The sequence below is a fragment of the Schistocerca serialis genome, chromosome 3 (assembly GCF_023864345.2).
Source record: "Schistocerca serialis cubense isolate TAMUIC-IGC-003099 chromosome 3, iqSchSeri2.2, whole genome shotgun sequence".
Classification (NCBI taxonomy): Eukaryota; Metazoa; Arthropoda; class Insecta; order Orthoptera; family Acrididae; genus Schistocerca; species Schistocerca serialis.
Window position 1 is genome coordinate 1,015,200,138 of NC_064640.1, and position 18,104 is coordinate 1,015,218,241.

The 18,104-nt window shown below is 36.8% G+C and overlaps 1 protein-coding gene across 1 annotated transcript in view; it reads right to left on the reverse strand.

Moving 5' to 3' along the window:
* Nucleotides 1–437: 437 nt before the first annotated feature.
* The window catches only part of LOC126471368 (structural maintenance of chromosomes protein 4-like), a 178,339-nt gene continuing 160,672 nt past the window's right edge, over nt 438–18,104 (reverse strand). The window contains exons 13-14 of the mRNA XM_050099490.1: nt 4,297–4,441; nt 438–512 (exon numbers count right to left, since the gene is read on the reverse strand). Coding sequence (XP_049955447.1) covers nt 438–512; nt 4,297–4,441 — 220 coding nt within the window. The remainder of the gene's footprint in view (nt 513–4,296; nt 4,442–18,104) is intronic.

Below are 18,104 nucleotides of genomic sequence, written 5' to 3' on the forward strand. Positions count from 1 at the left end.
TGCGGGTCTGACGTATACTAATGGACCACAACTGATTTAAAGGCTACCACCTAGCAAGTGTGGTGTCTGGCGGTGACACCACACAAGACATTCAGAATCTGCATCAGATGGAATGTTTGGATAGATCACTGTCCACTTCTTCTTCTTAGATATTCCCTTTTTGATGGGAGGAACCATACAAAAGTAGCAGTCACTGACATGGTCAGTTGTCTCACGCCAGATCATGGGCACTGCAAAAGGGCATTGAACATCCTTTCCCATGCATCCAATTCCTGAGGTTGCTGCCCCAAGTGTTGGAGATCACATGTGCAGCCCAGGGTTTATCCTGACCACCTATTTTGCACCCAAAACAACAACTTTAAGCTTTTTTAATCAGTGGAGTTATTTGCTGCTTTTGTGAAGCAAATGTCACTTCTCCACCCATACAGCAAAATGTGTCACCACTGTTGACACAAACTCATGGCATTTTTGTTCATTTCAATAGCAGTCAACTTGAACAACTGGTGGTTAATCTGGAAACAAATGTGCAAAAATATTTACATGCATTAATAAAGTCACTGAAGTTGAAGAGGAGGGAGACAAAAAGCTTACTAAAATTGGTATCAAAATGTTTATATCTAAAACATTGCACACAAGTAAGGCCAGGGACAATAATATAATCGATTGTTACTAGTTATTATGACTTTGACAAACCATTATAATATTTGATTTTTAACTTAACATAAAAATCCATATATAATTATCTCACCATAAATATTTGGGATCAGCATATTAGAATTGATAGGAATTGGCTATTATCACTCAATTTACATTTTCATTGTTACACAGTGTTCTTGCTTTTGCAAGAAGAGCGGTATCATACTCAAAACTGAAGGCAATTCAGATCTTTTTGATATTTACCAAAATCAGGATCTGTGATTCAGAATTTCCCCAAAGATATTGAAAATAATTTTGAAGAGGAACTCAGCCAACTCATTGAACTTTTTAACACTGACTTACCTGAATATCATTCATGAATTACGGCTGTTTCACCTCACAGATGATTATTATTTTGGCTCCGCTTTCCTAATGTGAAAATTGTGGTGAAGATCTGTCCCACTATTATGGAAGAATTTAGAACAAAATAAAGGTAACTATGGGACAAAAAGGCTCAACTACTTGTCTGTGACGAGTACCGAGCCAGGGATTCTAAAGAGAATTGGTATCTCAAGAACACTGAGTTTTTATTGCTAGTTCCATTTGATGCATTGTTTGAATGAAACTAAAATCTGCTGAGTGTACGTGTTGTTTGTACTACCGTATATACTCATTTAATCAAATACATACTAGTAGACAAAAGACAATATGTATTTGTTTGGTGTACATTTCAGTATATGTCTCAGAAAGAGAATGATCTTATTTGTATGCATCTGTTAACATGTGCACATCAAAAGTTTTTGTCTTATTTTGGAAACTGGAACTGGCTCTAATGTCAGTTCAAGAGGTGGTGGAGTGCCATGCAGCAAGTTTTATGTTTGTCTGGAAGACACAAATGTTGTCTGTCTTATTCCTTTCGTTTTGTGCTAACACACATTAGTAACTTTAAAAATATTTCAGAAAATAACTAATAATGTTAATAAAAGTATGTGAAAAATACAAACTGATACAGAAACTATTACATTCAGGAAACAAAGTTTATCTGGGTTCAAGTGACGCACTGATGTATCACTGTCTCCAGCACATGATTACAAGGATCTGGGATTTGTGCATATTTAATAATCAACACTGCAATGGTTTCTTTCGTTGTTTAGCATTCTAAAGGTTGTCATGTCTGATCCCTCAGTGCCCTACCGAGTGACAGATGTTTATTTTACTACACAAGTATTGCAGAGTGGTTGGCAGAAGACATTTAAAATATTCTGGTTGTGTATATTTGAATATATTGTCCTTTATAAAACACATGCAGTGTCATTAAATAATTTCAAGAAACTAGTTCACATCCATGAAACAGGAATTCTGTATTCTAATTTGGGAAAATTTAGTCCCATTTCTTTTGGGCATATATTCAACAACCTACCTGAACACTTTACATTCAAAGTCTCTGTTTCAGACCTTCCTCTTGACTCAGAACCATAAGGCTACAATAAATTCTGGGGATAAGGCTCCATGTTGCGAACTTTGATGAAATCACATGAGCTAGGCTTGTCTTCAAGTACCACCTTGAAGCGTACAGAACAGGCATCATTCATGCCTGTGTGTTCCACAGTCTGTAGTGTGATAAACTCTGTTCCCTCAATGGCTGCTGGAATAGCCTTTTCAGCATAAAAGAAACAAGATTAGGATTTAATTCCCCACTGATGAGGATGTCATTAAAGACTGAATGTTTACCGAGACCTAGGAGCACACACACTGAGTGTATGAAGATATCCTTCCCATGCCTTGGGACCATTTTCCTAAGGTGTACCACTATTCAACATATGTTTGAACTGACGGTTATTAACAAAGCCACACCCTCATGTGTCTGCTTTCTCCTGACAAGGGACACAGCAAGCCCTGCTAGAGGGAAAGTGTGTGCAGTGACACAGTTTCAGTGCAAGTGTGAGACAGCACCCCAGACTTACTGGTTAAGGGAATGACTGTAGTACTTCAAGTTTGCTCTAGTGCTTGTCTTCCTGTACAGGGCCCCCAGACCTACTACTGACTCACCACTCACAGCATAGTTTATGAGTAGTAGTAGGAACTGCATTTCCTGGAAATAAGACAGTACCTGCAGGTGAGAATAGTACTTCACACGTCTTTTTTATTTCTAGTAAGCGACTCTTAGCCATTCACTTGACATATATTCAGAGTTTCTTCTGATCAATTAAGAATAAGGATGATTTCTAGCTCCCTAAAAACAGCAACACAGTTACCTTTTGCCTGATAACATCCACAGCAGAGCTGCATTGCAGCTGGTGCAATATTTTTCTGATCACTAAACAAATAACTTTAAATTAACCTCACTGATCCTCTTCTGGACCAGTTTCTATACAAAAATTATAAGTGCACTTTTAAGAACTGCACCAAAAATGGTGAAGGAATGTTTATGTCAATATAAGAGAAAACCTGATATAAAATTAACTGCTTCCTTGAAGCTACATGAAAATATGTATGTGTGATATTTATTTTGTAGAAGGTATACCCAGTAACAGACTTGTGTGACAAATTTGACAACAGAAGAAATATATGAGAAACAGAGAATACATACAGTACTGTTGTGGGAAGAAACTAACTGTAACATAATATGACAATTATTTTATGTGCAGAACACAGTTTTACACAGGGCAGCCCATTTTGTCAGAACTACATCATGACTGCAAAGTAATAAACACTTCTTCAGAAGAAACTGGCCTTTGAGCAGAAAAATGTGGATATGCACTAATCACTTAAGTACCTTCACTACAATTAAAGGGATATAATTTTCAAAACAAGATATTACTGCCAAAATTTATAGGTGTTGCAACTGTAGATCATTAAATTTTATTTGCCACAAAATATGTTATGCATGACAAAGTCATGAAAATTCTGAAAAACACCAGTACACACTTGATCACATAAATTTACTTTTAAATGAGGGGGAATACTTGTTGCAAAGAAACTACTACAGAGAAAATTTGTAGTAAGCACAAATTTAATTTATAACTGACAATATAAAACTAATTTGATGGGACACCTGTATATATTTGGAAATATCCAATATATAACAACAACAACACACACACATATTGATACAATCACTAAACAATGATTGGAAAACAAAACAAACAAACAAGTTTGGTTTGTATATGAAGTATTGGAATCTAGAATTTTGAAACAATTTTATGTGACACACCTGTATACAAAGAAAAACTTGGAAGTCAGCTTATGTGTGTCAATAAATATCCAAAATTCACAGAATTTGCAGTTAGCTGAATTTGCTAGAATTTCTGTAATAGTGAACATTTTAGTGACAGTTTATCCCACACCAAACAACAAAAAAATGTATGCTACTGGCAGATGATAATCTTTTCATCACATCACATTTAATAAACTCCATTTTCTGCAATATAACTAGGTGAAGAACACTGATTTTCACTGTATAGTCATACAAGAGACTTAAACTATCAGCAGCAAAAAGCTCAAGACAAAAGATTACAGTCATGTGGATAGAGAAATTGATAGATGCAAGAAAATGTAGAGGATAAGTAAAACAGCATCAGGCTAACAGTGACATCTATAGGCATTAAACTGTACTCTGATCTGATTGCAGACCAGGGTTCAAAATGTTTCATTACTTACTGTTACTTTGTTCAGCTCAATATTTATATCCTTTACAAGGTTCAGGAGGTAACTATTCCGGTTCTTATACACATTTATCACATTTTCTAAGTGTACTATTTCTGTGTTAATTTCTTCTATTTTCTTGTTACTCTTCATAATATTCCTAAAATGAACAAATTTATCTCATGTATGTATTATACATAAGCATGAAAATAGACGAAATCTGTTTTTATGAGCTGTAACACTCTGCTCCAAGTAACAAACAGTTTAATGTTCTAATCACAGCACATTAACCAAAATTAAGCAAACTTTTGTACAATCCATTAAAATGTTTCCCTCCTTTTGAAAGATTCTTCATGTAAAGCACTGCAGATAATAATTACAGAATAACTCAAAGCCTCTCTCATTCATACTCAGAAAATGAGCATTGGGGCATAGACAGTAATTCTGCATTGTTGCCCTGGGTGTTTGCTTCTGCCTTCCTCTGACCTATTATGAAGTATCAAGTGACTATCTGTTATATGAGGCTGACTGTAAAAAGTCTAGTTTTGTGCTTGAGTTGTTATTGTTGAAGGGAAGGTAGAGGTGAAACCTAGAGGCAGCACTTAGCGTAACATCCCCATGTGACACATAAATCACATGTCCTCACTCCATGCGGCAGTGCAGGGAGGTTTCAAATTTAGCCCGAGGCATTTAGATAAAGTCTTGTGATCAGGAATTGTATGCCACCATTTCTCTTCCAATTGCCAGCCAAGTACTAGAAACAAAAATTTCTTCCAACACTGGAATTTGAACCAGCTACCTCCAAGTTGAATACTATGATACAGGAAGGTGTTATCAATCTCAGCTAGGAAGGCAGGTATGTAATAATTAAAGATTCATCATTATCAGCTGATGTAAATGAAATGAAGTAGTCTCATAAGTAGTCACAGCTTATTTCCCACAGTCTCTTTTTAAAGTAACTTATAACTGTAATTTTTCAAATAAGAATTGGCTGATAGACTTTTTTCCAATGATACTCAAGAATAGGTTCACCAGCACCTTTACACAGGAATTTTGAATTGAATATGGTTAAAATGCTTAAAATTGCATTTCAAAAGATAAAATATGAAACAGAAATCTGATCACTTCTGCTGCACTCTCATTTATTTTCACTCACACTTTGTCATAGAAGCATAAAATATGTAATACTCAGTCAACAGTAATTTTGTAACATTCATTGTTGAAATGATCTCCCTGAAAGGAAGTTACATATCACAACTGTATAATTTTTCAGGAAGTAAAAATAATTGTTGTTTTCTTTGGTACTACTTATTTATACATTTTATTATGTATGATCAAGAGATACAGTATGTATTATAGAACAGCAATGTGTGTTTTGCATATTTTACAATATTTAGAAATTTATATTAATTTTTACACATCTTTCCGTGTAAGAACATAGCATATCCTGTAAAAGTACAGTATATATAAAAAAATATTAATTTTCTATTACAGTGGCAAAAATAATCAAAAGTACTAACATAACATATAATCCAACACACAGAAATAGTACTTACCTACTTACTTGGTTGCCCACACAAACTGTTGTCAGATTATGAATAGGTATTTATTTATTTAACTTACAATCAAAAAGTAACTAGTTATATATAGGACAAGAAACAAAAACGTAGAGAAAAACTTTAACACAGGAAAAATAAACTGAACTGTTCAGTCAAAAGGTAAGTTCACATAAAATTCCTTATTTTGTACATCAAGAAATTGACACACATACAGCAAGACCACCATCCCAGCAGACAGATCAAGAAGCTGTTTATTCAACAAAGGATGTACCCACCACACGAGTTCAAAATTCGCTTAGTTCTAATGTAATACACCCATAACTGCACAGAACACTGTTCTGACACTTGTATTGAGGAGATTATACAGGCATAGGGTTGTTAATTTTAGGCTGATTTTTTCTTTTATTTTTAGCAGAGAATGGCATATGAAAGATTAATTGAGATTATGACTGAGCTCCAGACACACTGCATTTGGATCATCTGCCCTGATGTTCAACCACACAACTAGTAATTTTCAAGTTAGAGTCAGATATTATAATTACTTCAAGAACATTGACAGCAACAAAAACATTTTGGCCCATTTCCTTTGTAATGAAAGGTGTACTTAAACAAGCTTATGATATTTCATACTTCCATTCATAGATAATCATGACATCCATTAATGCAAAATTATGATCCCAAGACAGAAAGCTATGCCCAGAAACAACAAACGTAAGATCTACTGCTCTAAAATATCCTATCAAAACAAGGAAGTTTTACAAAAGTATCATTGTCTAGTTGTTTTTGTGCCCAAACCAGTGGCCTAACCAAGCAAATTATTCTAGTGTACAATTTTTATGTTATAATGACATACAATGTTCTTATATGTAACACTTTTGATGTAGTTTTTCAGGCACATCTTTACCAGCAGTACAAATATAAGATTTTCCACTGTACCTCCTACTTTTCATTACATTCTGCTTCCAATTTAATGGATCTATTTTCCTTTCTATGCTTTTATTTAATGATACAATATCCTATGGATTGAAACTTATGTCAACCATGTCTGCTATTTTCACTGACATACAATGTTCTTCCAGGATGGTCAACTTTCAGCTACACATAGTTCAACTTGTAAACAGAAAAAAAGACATTTGTTGATACAATAGCATGTCTCATGTGAGGAACCACTTTATTCCAGTGAAAACTCAACTTTGTTAAAAAATATGTTATACAACCTCCTTTGAGGGAGGTCTTCAAATACACATACTATGACCATAAAGTAGTTAAAATAATGTAATAGAGAACTGCAAGTGGCTGATATCTGGGAAAAATGTAGGACGAGCCAGTCGTCTGGATAACACACTAAAATCTTTTACATAATAGACTGTGTCAGACGTGAGATGCTACACAGAATCTTAAAATCTGTACCAAATTGTTTTCACTGTTTCCTGAAGTAGATGAAAGATCAGCTGGTAAGCCTGTACCAACTGTCAAATGCTGAAGAGCCAAAGAAACTGGTACACTTGCCCTGCCTAACATCATGTAGTGCCCCCATGAGCACACAGAAGTGCCACAACATGACATGGCATGGACTCAACTAATGTCTGAAGTAGTGCTGGAGGGAACTGACACCAAGAATCCTGCAGGGCTGTCAATAAATGTGTAAGAATATGAGGGGGTGCAGATCTCTTCTGAACAGCATGTTGCAAGGTACCTCAGATATGCTCAATAATGTTCATCATTGAGGAGTTTGGTGGCCAGCAGAAGTGTTTAAACTCAGAAGAACGTTCCTGGAGCCACTCTGTATGTGTGGGGTGTTGCATTGTCCTGCTGGAATTGACCAAGTCCATCAGAATGCACAATGGACATGAATGGAAGCAGGTGACCAGACAGGATGCTTACATACATGTCACTTGTCAGAGTCATATCTAGATGTATCAAGGGTCCGATATCACTCCATCTGCACATGTCCCACTCCATTACAGAGCCTCCACCAGCTTGAATAGTTCCCTGTTGACATGCAGGTTCCATGGATTCATGAGGTTGTCCCTGTACCTGTACATGTCCACCTGCTCGGTACAATTTGAAATGAGACTTGTCTGACTAGGCAACATGTCTCCAGTCATGAACAGCCTAAAAGTTAGTGCTAACTGGCCCAGATGAGGTGTAAAGCCTTATGTCATGCAGTCATCAGGGTACACAAGTGGGCCTACAGTTCCAAAATCTAATATTGATGATGTTTTGTTGAATGGTTCTCACACTGACACTTGGTGATGGCCCAGCATTGAAATCTGCAGCAGTTTTCAGAATGGTTGTACTTCTGTCATGTTGAATAATTCTCTTCACTCATTGTTGGTCCAATTCTTGCAGCATCTTTTACCAGCTGCAGCAATGTCCAAGAGTTGCTGTTTTACTGGATTCCTGATATTCATGGTGCACCTGTGAAGATGTCATATGAGAAATTCCCCATTTCATCACTATCTTGGAGATGCTGTGTCCCAATTGTTCATGCGTCAACTATAACACCACATTCAAACTCTCTTAAATCTTGATAGCCAGCCATTGCTTTCACAATTCTCTTTTGCAAATAGGTAAGTGAAAACTACATACTACTCTTTGGTGCAATTCTTTCTGTAAAGCTGTTGCACAGTAGATCAGCTCCTGATGAAATAATTAACAATAGTTCACTGTGGCAAATGACAATCATCTTAACCCTCACAAACACAGTCACAGTGTCGAGTGATGCAATAATTTCACAAGAACAAAACTCTGTTTTTCAGGTTGAACAAAAACAGCATAGCTAAATACGATTGAAAAGTAAGATTGGTTGACATTAATTAAGACATTCTGATGACAGAAATTCACTTCGAGTGATCTTGTCGTTACACTATGGAAATCACACTAGAGACTTTCTCGTACCCACATGGAGGTGTTAGTAACCTGAGCCAACATAATGTTACATGGTTGAATGCTGGTCACAGAGTCTTACATACATAGTTATTGCTAAAGTTGATTCTGTTGGCAGACTCTGATATGAGCTGACATAATTATGATACATGAGTGCTTGCTGATTGCAAACTTCTTTGATACGTAAGTGTTGCTTGTTCGACAGTGCTCAAATGACTGGTGATAACTGGGGTACAGGTGGCTATTTAAAGACAGGTCTAAGAATGTGATGTGATTTTTGAAACTGCTTAATTTTTTAAAATGGGTTACATTAGAATTTGTTATTTTGTACGGACTGTAAGACTTCACTATTACCTGGTTCATTATTAAAAACGTTGAAGGTTAGTAAATCATAAAAGTATGTGGAACCTTATTATATTTCTGTTGTCTGAAATCTCCTACTTACTGGTATGGCATCAATCTTGAAACAAATCTTTTATTAATATAAATTATTCAAAATTTTAATTAGCATCTTAATTAATGACAGGTGTCGTCTGATTCAGTAAGATATAGCAACAAAAGTACAGCATTGAAGTTCAGACTCTTGTTAGCGTTAAGGCAAAATAGGCTATCAAAATTATAAGGACCTGAATTTTTAATGCCAGTTATCTAAGAAGTTAATTAGTTTAAAGTATATTAGAGTATTTTTTCTGAAGGAATGAAAGATTGATTTGTCAATGAATGGTAACAGTATTTCATATTCTGTCTATTAATTCAAAATTCTTCCGCAGTACTTACTATAGTCAGAATTTAAGTTAGCCATAACCTTTAAGTAAATGAGCTTCTATTGAAACTAATTGTCTCATTGGAATCAGGACCATAAATACGACCAGCTGAACTATAAATTCCTACTTGTGCAGCTGCATTAGATGTAACATGAAAAAAAAAAAAAAAAAAATTATTCATGGGATTAGAAAACGTTACAGTTGGAGGAGTTTCCAACTTCCTATGGTTCAATATAAATAACAATTTGTAGGGATATGAAATGGAATGATCGCATAGGCTCAGCTGTAGGAAAGACAGCCTTGGGTTCATTTGTAAGATATGGGAAAAATGCAGTCAGTCTACAAAGATGACTGCTTACAAACAGCTTCTGTAACATTTTCTTAGAATATTGTTTATGTGCATGGAAGCCATACTAAATAGGACTAACAGGGGATGCTCAATCTATATGAAATAGGGCAGCACAAGTGGTCACAGGTTTGTTTGACATGTGGAAGAGAGTAATGGAAATGTAGAAAAACATAAATTGGCAGACTACTGAAGATAGACACAAAGTATTCCACAAATGCCTACATACAAAATTTCAAGAACCATAATTAAATGAAAAATCCTGTTTTAATGGTGCCCACCTTTCCATATATAATTCTAAAACACATAAAAGGAATGAAATGTCTTCCTATTTAATATTCTCAACGTTAAAGAGAAAGTAAAGAAACATTACGTTTTCCATGTTATTCATCAATTCAAAACACTTCCTTTCATAGCTTATTGTAAAATTGAAAGAAAATGCATATGAGGCTACAGTTTCACTTAAATGCTCATGTAAAGTTATGGGACTTTACAAGGTATATGCAGTTACTTCACTGCTGAGACACAGGGTTATGCATCAGAAGTAGAAAGAATAACTAGGATTGAAGTAAACCAGCTGTGGCTGGCAAAACAAATGTGACAGCCATCGGACTGCGATTCCTCCTCCTGGATTTTGAAGTGGAAAGAAGAAATTTTAAAGAGACATCAGATAAGGCTCTCTACATCAGATAGGGCTCTCTCTCCTATGATGCACGAATTCTTCCCTCAGCAAAAAAACCCACCAGTGTCCAGTTTTGTGTTGTTCAGATATTAGTGCACTACATTGTAATAGATTATGTTTTATACCAATATACACTGAAATGCCAAAGAAACCTGTGTATGCATGTGTATTCAAATACAGAGATGTTTAAACTGGCAGAATATGGCACTGCAGTCGGCAATGCCTATATAAGACAACAAGTGTCTGGTGCAGTTGTTAGATTGGTTACTGCTGCTACAATGGCTGGTTATCAAGATTTAAGAGAGATTGAATGTGGTGGTATAGTTGGCGCATGAACAATTGGGACACAGCATATCCAAGATAGTGATGAAGTGGGGAATTTCTCATATGACCACTTCACTCTGTTGATCAGAGATATGTGGACAGTAGAAGTGAGTAATTTCTAACTTTAAACACTGTAGACTACATTACAGGGACTATCCTTTTGTCACTGACAGTTTTCAGACAGTTACAACTAATGAAATAAGAGACACCAGCTACTGAGAGTGCCAAAGATGGAAAAGTTAAATTATGAATCCACTGATTCTGAATCACTGATATTTTAGTCACAGGGTACTAAATTTTTCTGTTTTTTGAAATGAATAATATTAAATTTTTTACATTTAAAGCAGTGGCCAATCTTTGCACCTAACTGAAATTTTATCAAAATTTCATTGAGTATTTCTGTAGCTTTTTCAGATAGAAATTGATCATACATAATTACATCATATGCAAAAAGTCTGTGGTTGTTAATAATATTTTCTGTGAAGTCATTAAAATACAATTTGAACAGCAAAGATCTGATAATACTTCCATGGCGCACACATGAATTAACTTTGTAGTTTGTTAATGCCTTTGCATCCAACATACCATGCTGCACCCAGCCTACCAAGTAATCCTCAGTCTATTCACAAGTTTTGTTTGATACCCTGTATAGTTGTACTTTGGTTAATAAACATCAGTGTGGGACAGAGTCAGATGCTGTTTGGAAGTCAGGTAGACTTTTATCTACCTGACTTCTTTGTCCATGGCTTTCAGGATGTGATGTGAGAAAAGTGCAAGTTGGGCTTCACATTACTGATGTTTTTGGAATCCATGTCTAAATATACATACATCAATAGTCTGCAAACTACTGTGAAGTGCACGGCAGATGGAACATCCTGTTATACTGTACCAGTTATCAGAGCTTTCTCCTACGTGATTCATTTATAGACTACAGGAAGAATCACTGTTTAAATGCCTCCACATGCACTGTGATTAATCTGATCTTGTCCTCATGGCAGTATGGGAGCAGTATGTAGGGGATTCTAACATATTCCTAGAGTTATTTGAAGCCAGTTACTGAAATTTTATAAGTACTGTTTCTCAGAGTAGTTTACTTCTATCTTCAACAGTCTGCTAGTTCAGTTTCTTCAGCATTTCTGTTACACTTTCCAACACATTAAAGACACCTGCGATCATTCATGCTACTCTTCTCTGCATTTCATGTTAGGACCAAGTGGTTCAGATGTCACACACTTTGTCAATATTCCAGAATGGGTCATGCAAGTGATATGTAAGCAGACTCCTTTGTAGGCTGATTGTGTTTCCCAACTTTTCCACCAATGAACCAAGTCTGTCATCTACATAACCCATGACTGAGCATATGTCATCATTCCAAGTCATAACCCAACAAAGTGATACACCCAGGCATTTGTGTTAGTTGATCAATTCCAGCTATGACTCGTTAATGTTATAGCCATAGGGTACTCTGTTTCTTCATTTTATGAAGTGCACAGTTTGACATTTCAGAACTTTAACACAAGTGGGGAATCTGTGCACCACTTTGAAATTTTATCAAGATTAGATTGAATATTTCTGCAGCTTGTTTGAGATAGTATTTCATTATATTTAACTGCATCGTCTGCAAAAATGAAGATGTTACTATTAAGATTGTCCACAGTATCATTAATATACAATATTAACAACAATGGTCCCAACACACTTCCCTGGACCACACACAAAGTTACTTTTGCATTTGTTGTTGACTCTCAATCCAACATAACTTCTTGTATCCTCCCTAGCAAAAAATCCTCAATACAGTCTAACATTTTCTTGATACTTCATGTAATCATATGTTTGATAATAAGTGTAAATAAAATACTGAGTCAAATGCTTTTTGGAAATTAAGAAATATTGCATCTACCTGACTTCCTTGACCCAAGGCTCTCCAGATATCATGTGAGGAAAGTGAAAGCAGGATTTCACATGATCAATGTTTTTGGAATATATTCTAGTTGGCATAGAACAGATCATTCTGTTCATAATACCTCATTGTAAAATTCTACAACAAATCAATGGCAAGGATATTGGATGGCAGTTTGGTGGAACACTTCTACAACCCTTCTTGTAAGTGGGTATGACCTATACTTTCATTCAACTACTGGGCAAGATACTTTTGAGGGATCTGCAACAGACAATAGTTAAAATAAGGGATAACTTTGATGCAGATTCAGTGTAGAATCTATTGAGGATTCCATCACAATCTGGAACTTTGTTCAATTTTAAGACTTTCTGCTGTTTCACAATGACACTGACACTAGTACCTATAGCATTTATCTTTTCAGTAGTGCAAGGCTTAACCCGGGGCAACTCTTCTGTGTTTTCTTTGAAAAGGAACATTTGAAAATTGAGTTAAATATTTCTACTTTTGCTTTGCAACCATCACTTGCAGTTCCTGTCTCATTTGTGAATGATTGACACTAATTACTTTGGTGCAACTGACAGCCTTTGCACATGAGCGCACTTTCTTTGGATATTCTGAGAGATCATTTGATAAGATGCTGCTACAGTAGTCATTGAAGGCACCATGCACTGTTGTCTTGACAGCAAAATGTGTTTCATTCAGCATGTCTTCATTTATTGCCTTATGCTTTGTTTTACAGCAATAATAGCAATGCCACAGCTTAGTTTTAGTTATGTCATGTTCTGTAGATCATTTTCCTATTTATTTTATCGATATGATGTGGAATAAGTCAGATTACAAGATATATGTATGAGGGCTATCCACAAAGTACATTACGTTTTGGAATTAAAAATAAATAAAGTATTGGAAATTTTTTTATTATATACAGATGAAAGCCACACTTAATTACTACTTTTCTACATAGTTGCCATTTAAATTAGGGCATTTATCGTAGCGATGGACGAACTTGGAAATTCCTTCGTCGTAAAATTCGGGCGCCTGCACCTTCAACCACGTGGTTAATCAGCAACCCGGTAGAAATATGATTTTTGTGGATTTCCTGGACAGAGGCACTACAATAAACTCTCAAAGGTATTGCCAAACTTTGCACAACCTCGGAAGAGCAATACAAAACAAGCGCAGGGGAAAGTCGGGCTCAAAGATCTTGCTGATTAATGACAATGCCCGGGCCCACACGGCAAATGCCACTCGTGAAGTTCTCAAATCTTTTAAGTGGGAGTTGTTTCCTCATCCGCCGTACAGTCCCGACCTGGCACCAAGCGACTTCCACTTATTCCCAGCAATGGAGAAGTGGTTGGCTATGCAGCGCTTTGATGACGACGCACAGCTTCAAGAAGAGATAACCACGTGGTTGAAGGTGCAGGCGGCCGAATATTACAACAAAGAAATTTCCAAGCTCGTCCATCACTATAATAAGTGCCTTAATTTAAATGGCAACTATGTAGAAAAGTAGTATTTAAGTGTGGCTTTCATCTTTGGATACTGCTACAGACATTACGGCACTGTTCTGTTTTAATCTCTTGCAATACTAGTCTGGATCAGTTGACAGAGGATTTAGGTTCACTCTGTAAAGGATTTACCAGGGAAGACACCGTGGTTATTGTGGGAGGGCCAGGGAACAGCATCGACAGAGATCCTGGGTACAGTATAGAGTGTGACCTGGTAAAGATGATGTCAGCATCGAGACACACCAATGTTGAATTTGTATCTGTCCTGAGACGCCATGACCGGCCTCATTTGAACTCTTCTGTTGGGAGAGTTAATTTGGAGTTGGAACGGCTGCTTGGGTCGGGTGTGGGGGCTCATATTGGTGTGGTTCCTGTTGATTCTCTAAGTAGGTGGGACTATACCAGGCATGGCCTACATCTCAACAGGAAAGGGAAAGGGAAACTGGTTGGGGTAACAGCAGGAAATTTAAGGGGGGGAGGCACTGCCATGAATGGTAAAATACCAGTGGTTACAGGTGCTGGAGCAGCACCTTTTTTAGGATAGGTAAGACAGAAAGATGTCAAGTTCTACGAGAGGTCAGGATTGAAACAAATCTTCAGTTTAGGAAAGAAATTAAATGGCACAATTCTAGCACATTGGATCACCAATCACAGCTGTCAATTATAAATTTTCACCAATCACCAGAAATTTTATCTCCACCAAGGTGTATCTCAGTCCTAGGTAATTGCATTGATGAATTAAAGTCACCCAACCCAGTTGACATAATCTGCCTCTCTGAACACCATGTGACCACTGGTATAGGAACTGCCTAGCACAATGAGAAACTCAGACAGGAGAGTACTGCAAATGTTAGAATAAGGAAAGCTTCTCATAAAAGTATAATTAAAAATAATGTAAGTATATTTCATAAAAATATTGGGAGTTTAAAGAATAAAATAGATGAGCTTCTGGTTTGTTTAGAAGATTTAGAAGCTGAGGATGAAATAGATACACTATGCCTGTCTGAGCATCACGCTGTTACTGATATGGATAAGGTGAATGTAAGTGGATATAAGCTCTCTGCACATGTAATGAGAGAAAATATGGAGAAAGGAGGAGTTGCCATGTATGTCAAAAGTTATCATTGTGCAAAAAGTATAGAAACAAAAAAGTTTTGTGTAGAGAAACATATAGAAGCATGTGCCTGTGAGCTTAAATTAAATAAAGGCACATTTGTAATTGTAACTGTATATAGGTCCCCATCAGCAAATTTTCATCTATTTCTGAAAAATTTGGACTCCTTGTTGTGCTATCTGTCAGACAGGGAGAAGCAAATTATTATTTGTGGGGACTTCAATGTAGATTCTCTGAAAGAGGGTAATAGGAAAAATGACCTTGAAGTATTACTCGGTTCTTTCAATTTGACACCTGTTATTGATTTTCCTACTCAGGTGGTAAAGGATAGCAGCTCACTGATAGATAACTTCTTTATAGACCAAGATAAGTTTAACCAGAAAAATGCTCAGCCTTTTGAGAATGGTCTTTCTGATCATGGTGCACAGCTAGTTACAATATATGACATAGCTCCATTCAGCAATACTAAACAGTCCTCCAAAGTAGTACGTTCAGTCAACGATTTAACAGTTGCAAATTTCAGGGAAAGCCTACAGCAGTTAGACTGGGATGAGGTGTACCGTGAACCTGATGCCAATTTAAAATATAATTTATTTCATGACATATTTGTAAATGCATTTGAAAACTGCTTCTCCAAGAAAATAGTTAAATATACTCGTAAGAAACCTTGTAACAAACCATGGCTTACTAAGGGTATAAAAATATCTTGTAACCGGAAAAGGGAAATGTATCTGACAGCAAGAAAGAGTAGTGACCCAGAAACTATCAAACATTATAAAAACTACTGTGTTATATTAAGAAAAGTTATTAAAAAAATTCAGAAGTATGTATATCATGACTGAAATCAGCAACTCTGATAATAAAATTAAAACAATTTGGAATAATATTAAAAGAGAAACAGGTCAACCAAGAGCACAGGAAGACAGTATTACCATCAAATTGAATGAAAACTTTACGAACAAAAAATCAGAAGTTGAAAATATTTTTAATAAACATTTTCTAAATGTTGTGGATATAGTAGGATCCAGGTGTCCATTAGAAGATGCTAGGCTGTTAACGGAAGAGGCCATACCTATGCAATTTGATAAATTAAAATCTCACCCACTTCTCTCTCTGAAATTAGGAAAATAATAAACTTGCATAAAAGCAAAAACTCACATGGAATTGATGGCATTTCCAGCAAAATACTAAAAGCTTGTTCTCAACAGATAAGTAAGATTCTCAGCCACCTGTGTAATAGCTCTCTCGAACAGGGCATTTTCCCTGATAGACTGAAATATGCTATTGTTATACCTTTGCATAAAGAGGGGGATAGATCTGATGTCAACAATTACTGTCCAATCTGCCTTCTAACAGCTTTATCCAAAATTTTTGAGAAAGTAATGTATTCAAGAGTAGCTTCACATATCTGTAAAAATGAAGTACTAACAAAATGTCAGTTTGGTTTCCAGAAAGGTTTTTCAACAGAAAATGCCATATATGCTTTCACCAATCAAATTTTGAATGATCTGAATAACCAAACACCACCCATTGGGATTTTTTGTGATCTCTCAAAGGCTTTAGATTGTGTAAATCATGAAATTCTGCTAGACAAGCTCAAATATTGTGGCATGAGTGGGACAGTGCACAAATGGTTCAATTCGTACCTAACTGGATGGGTGCAGAAAGTTGAAATAAGCAATTCTCATAATATGCAAAGATCAGCACATTCCTCAAACTGGGGAACTACCAAGAATGGGGTTCCTCAAGGGTCAGTCTTGGGTCCTATGTTGTTCTTAATATATATTAATGACTTGCCATTCTATATTCATGAAGAGGCAAAGTTAGTACTCTTTGTTGATGATACAAGTATAGTAACCAACCCAACAACCCAACAACCCAACAACCCAACAACCCAACAACCCAACCCAACCCAACCCAACCCAACCCAACCCAACACAAAAAAATGTGTCCTTCTGACTCCAGTAATCACAGGTATTTTGTCTTGTGTGCATGTGGCCCCCCTTACATTTTCTGCAAGATCGACTAATCTATCCTTCTCCCTCCAATTCAGGTGCAGGTCATGACTAGTGTAGCCAGCCAAAGTGGCCGTGCGGTTCTAGGCGCTGCAGTCTGGAACCGCGAGACCATTACGGTCGCAGGTTCGAATCCCGCCTCAGGCATGGATGTGTGTGATGTCCTTAGGTTAGTTAGGTTTAACTAGTTCTAAGTTCTAGGGGACTAATGACCTCAGAAGTTGAGTCCCATAGTGCTCAGAGCCATTTGAACCATTTTTTTGACTAGTGTAACCCCACCTCCCAATTGCATCAACAGGCACAGCACAGATATGAGATTTAGTTTCTGCCAACAGTAAGCTGCCACTGTGACACTGTGAGACTTGGGCTCCATCACTGACGAGCCATCTTCTGGTAATGATTGCACATCTATAGATTCTATGCCTCCTACCTGTTGAGTCACCGGGACTTCTACCTCTGAGTGCAGCAGTTCATGTCTGGGGTGGTGCGACCACCGTACTGCCTGTGCTTCTGCAGGCAGACTGGCACTGTACATCACCACTCAACAAAGGCTGGCACCACCACTGTTGGGGGTCTGTCTTCCACTACAAGAACCATGACAGCCTACCACATCTCCAGATGCAGCCTGCAGTGAATTGCAGAGTAGTGCCAGATCAGTGCATGTGCTGCCACAGGCATTTTGCATCAGCAATCCTTGTCCACCACTGATGGTAGGTCTACCA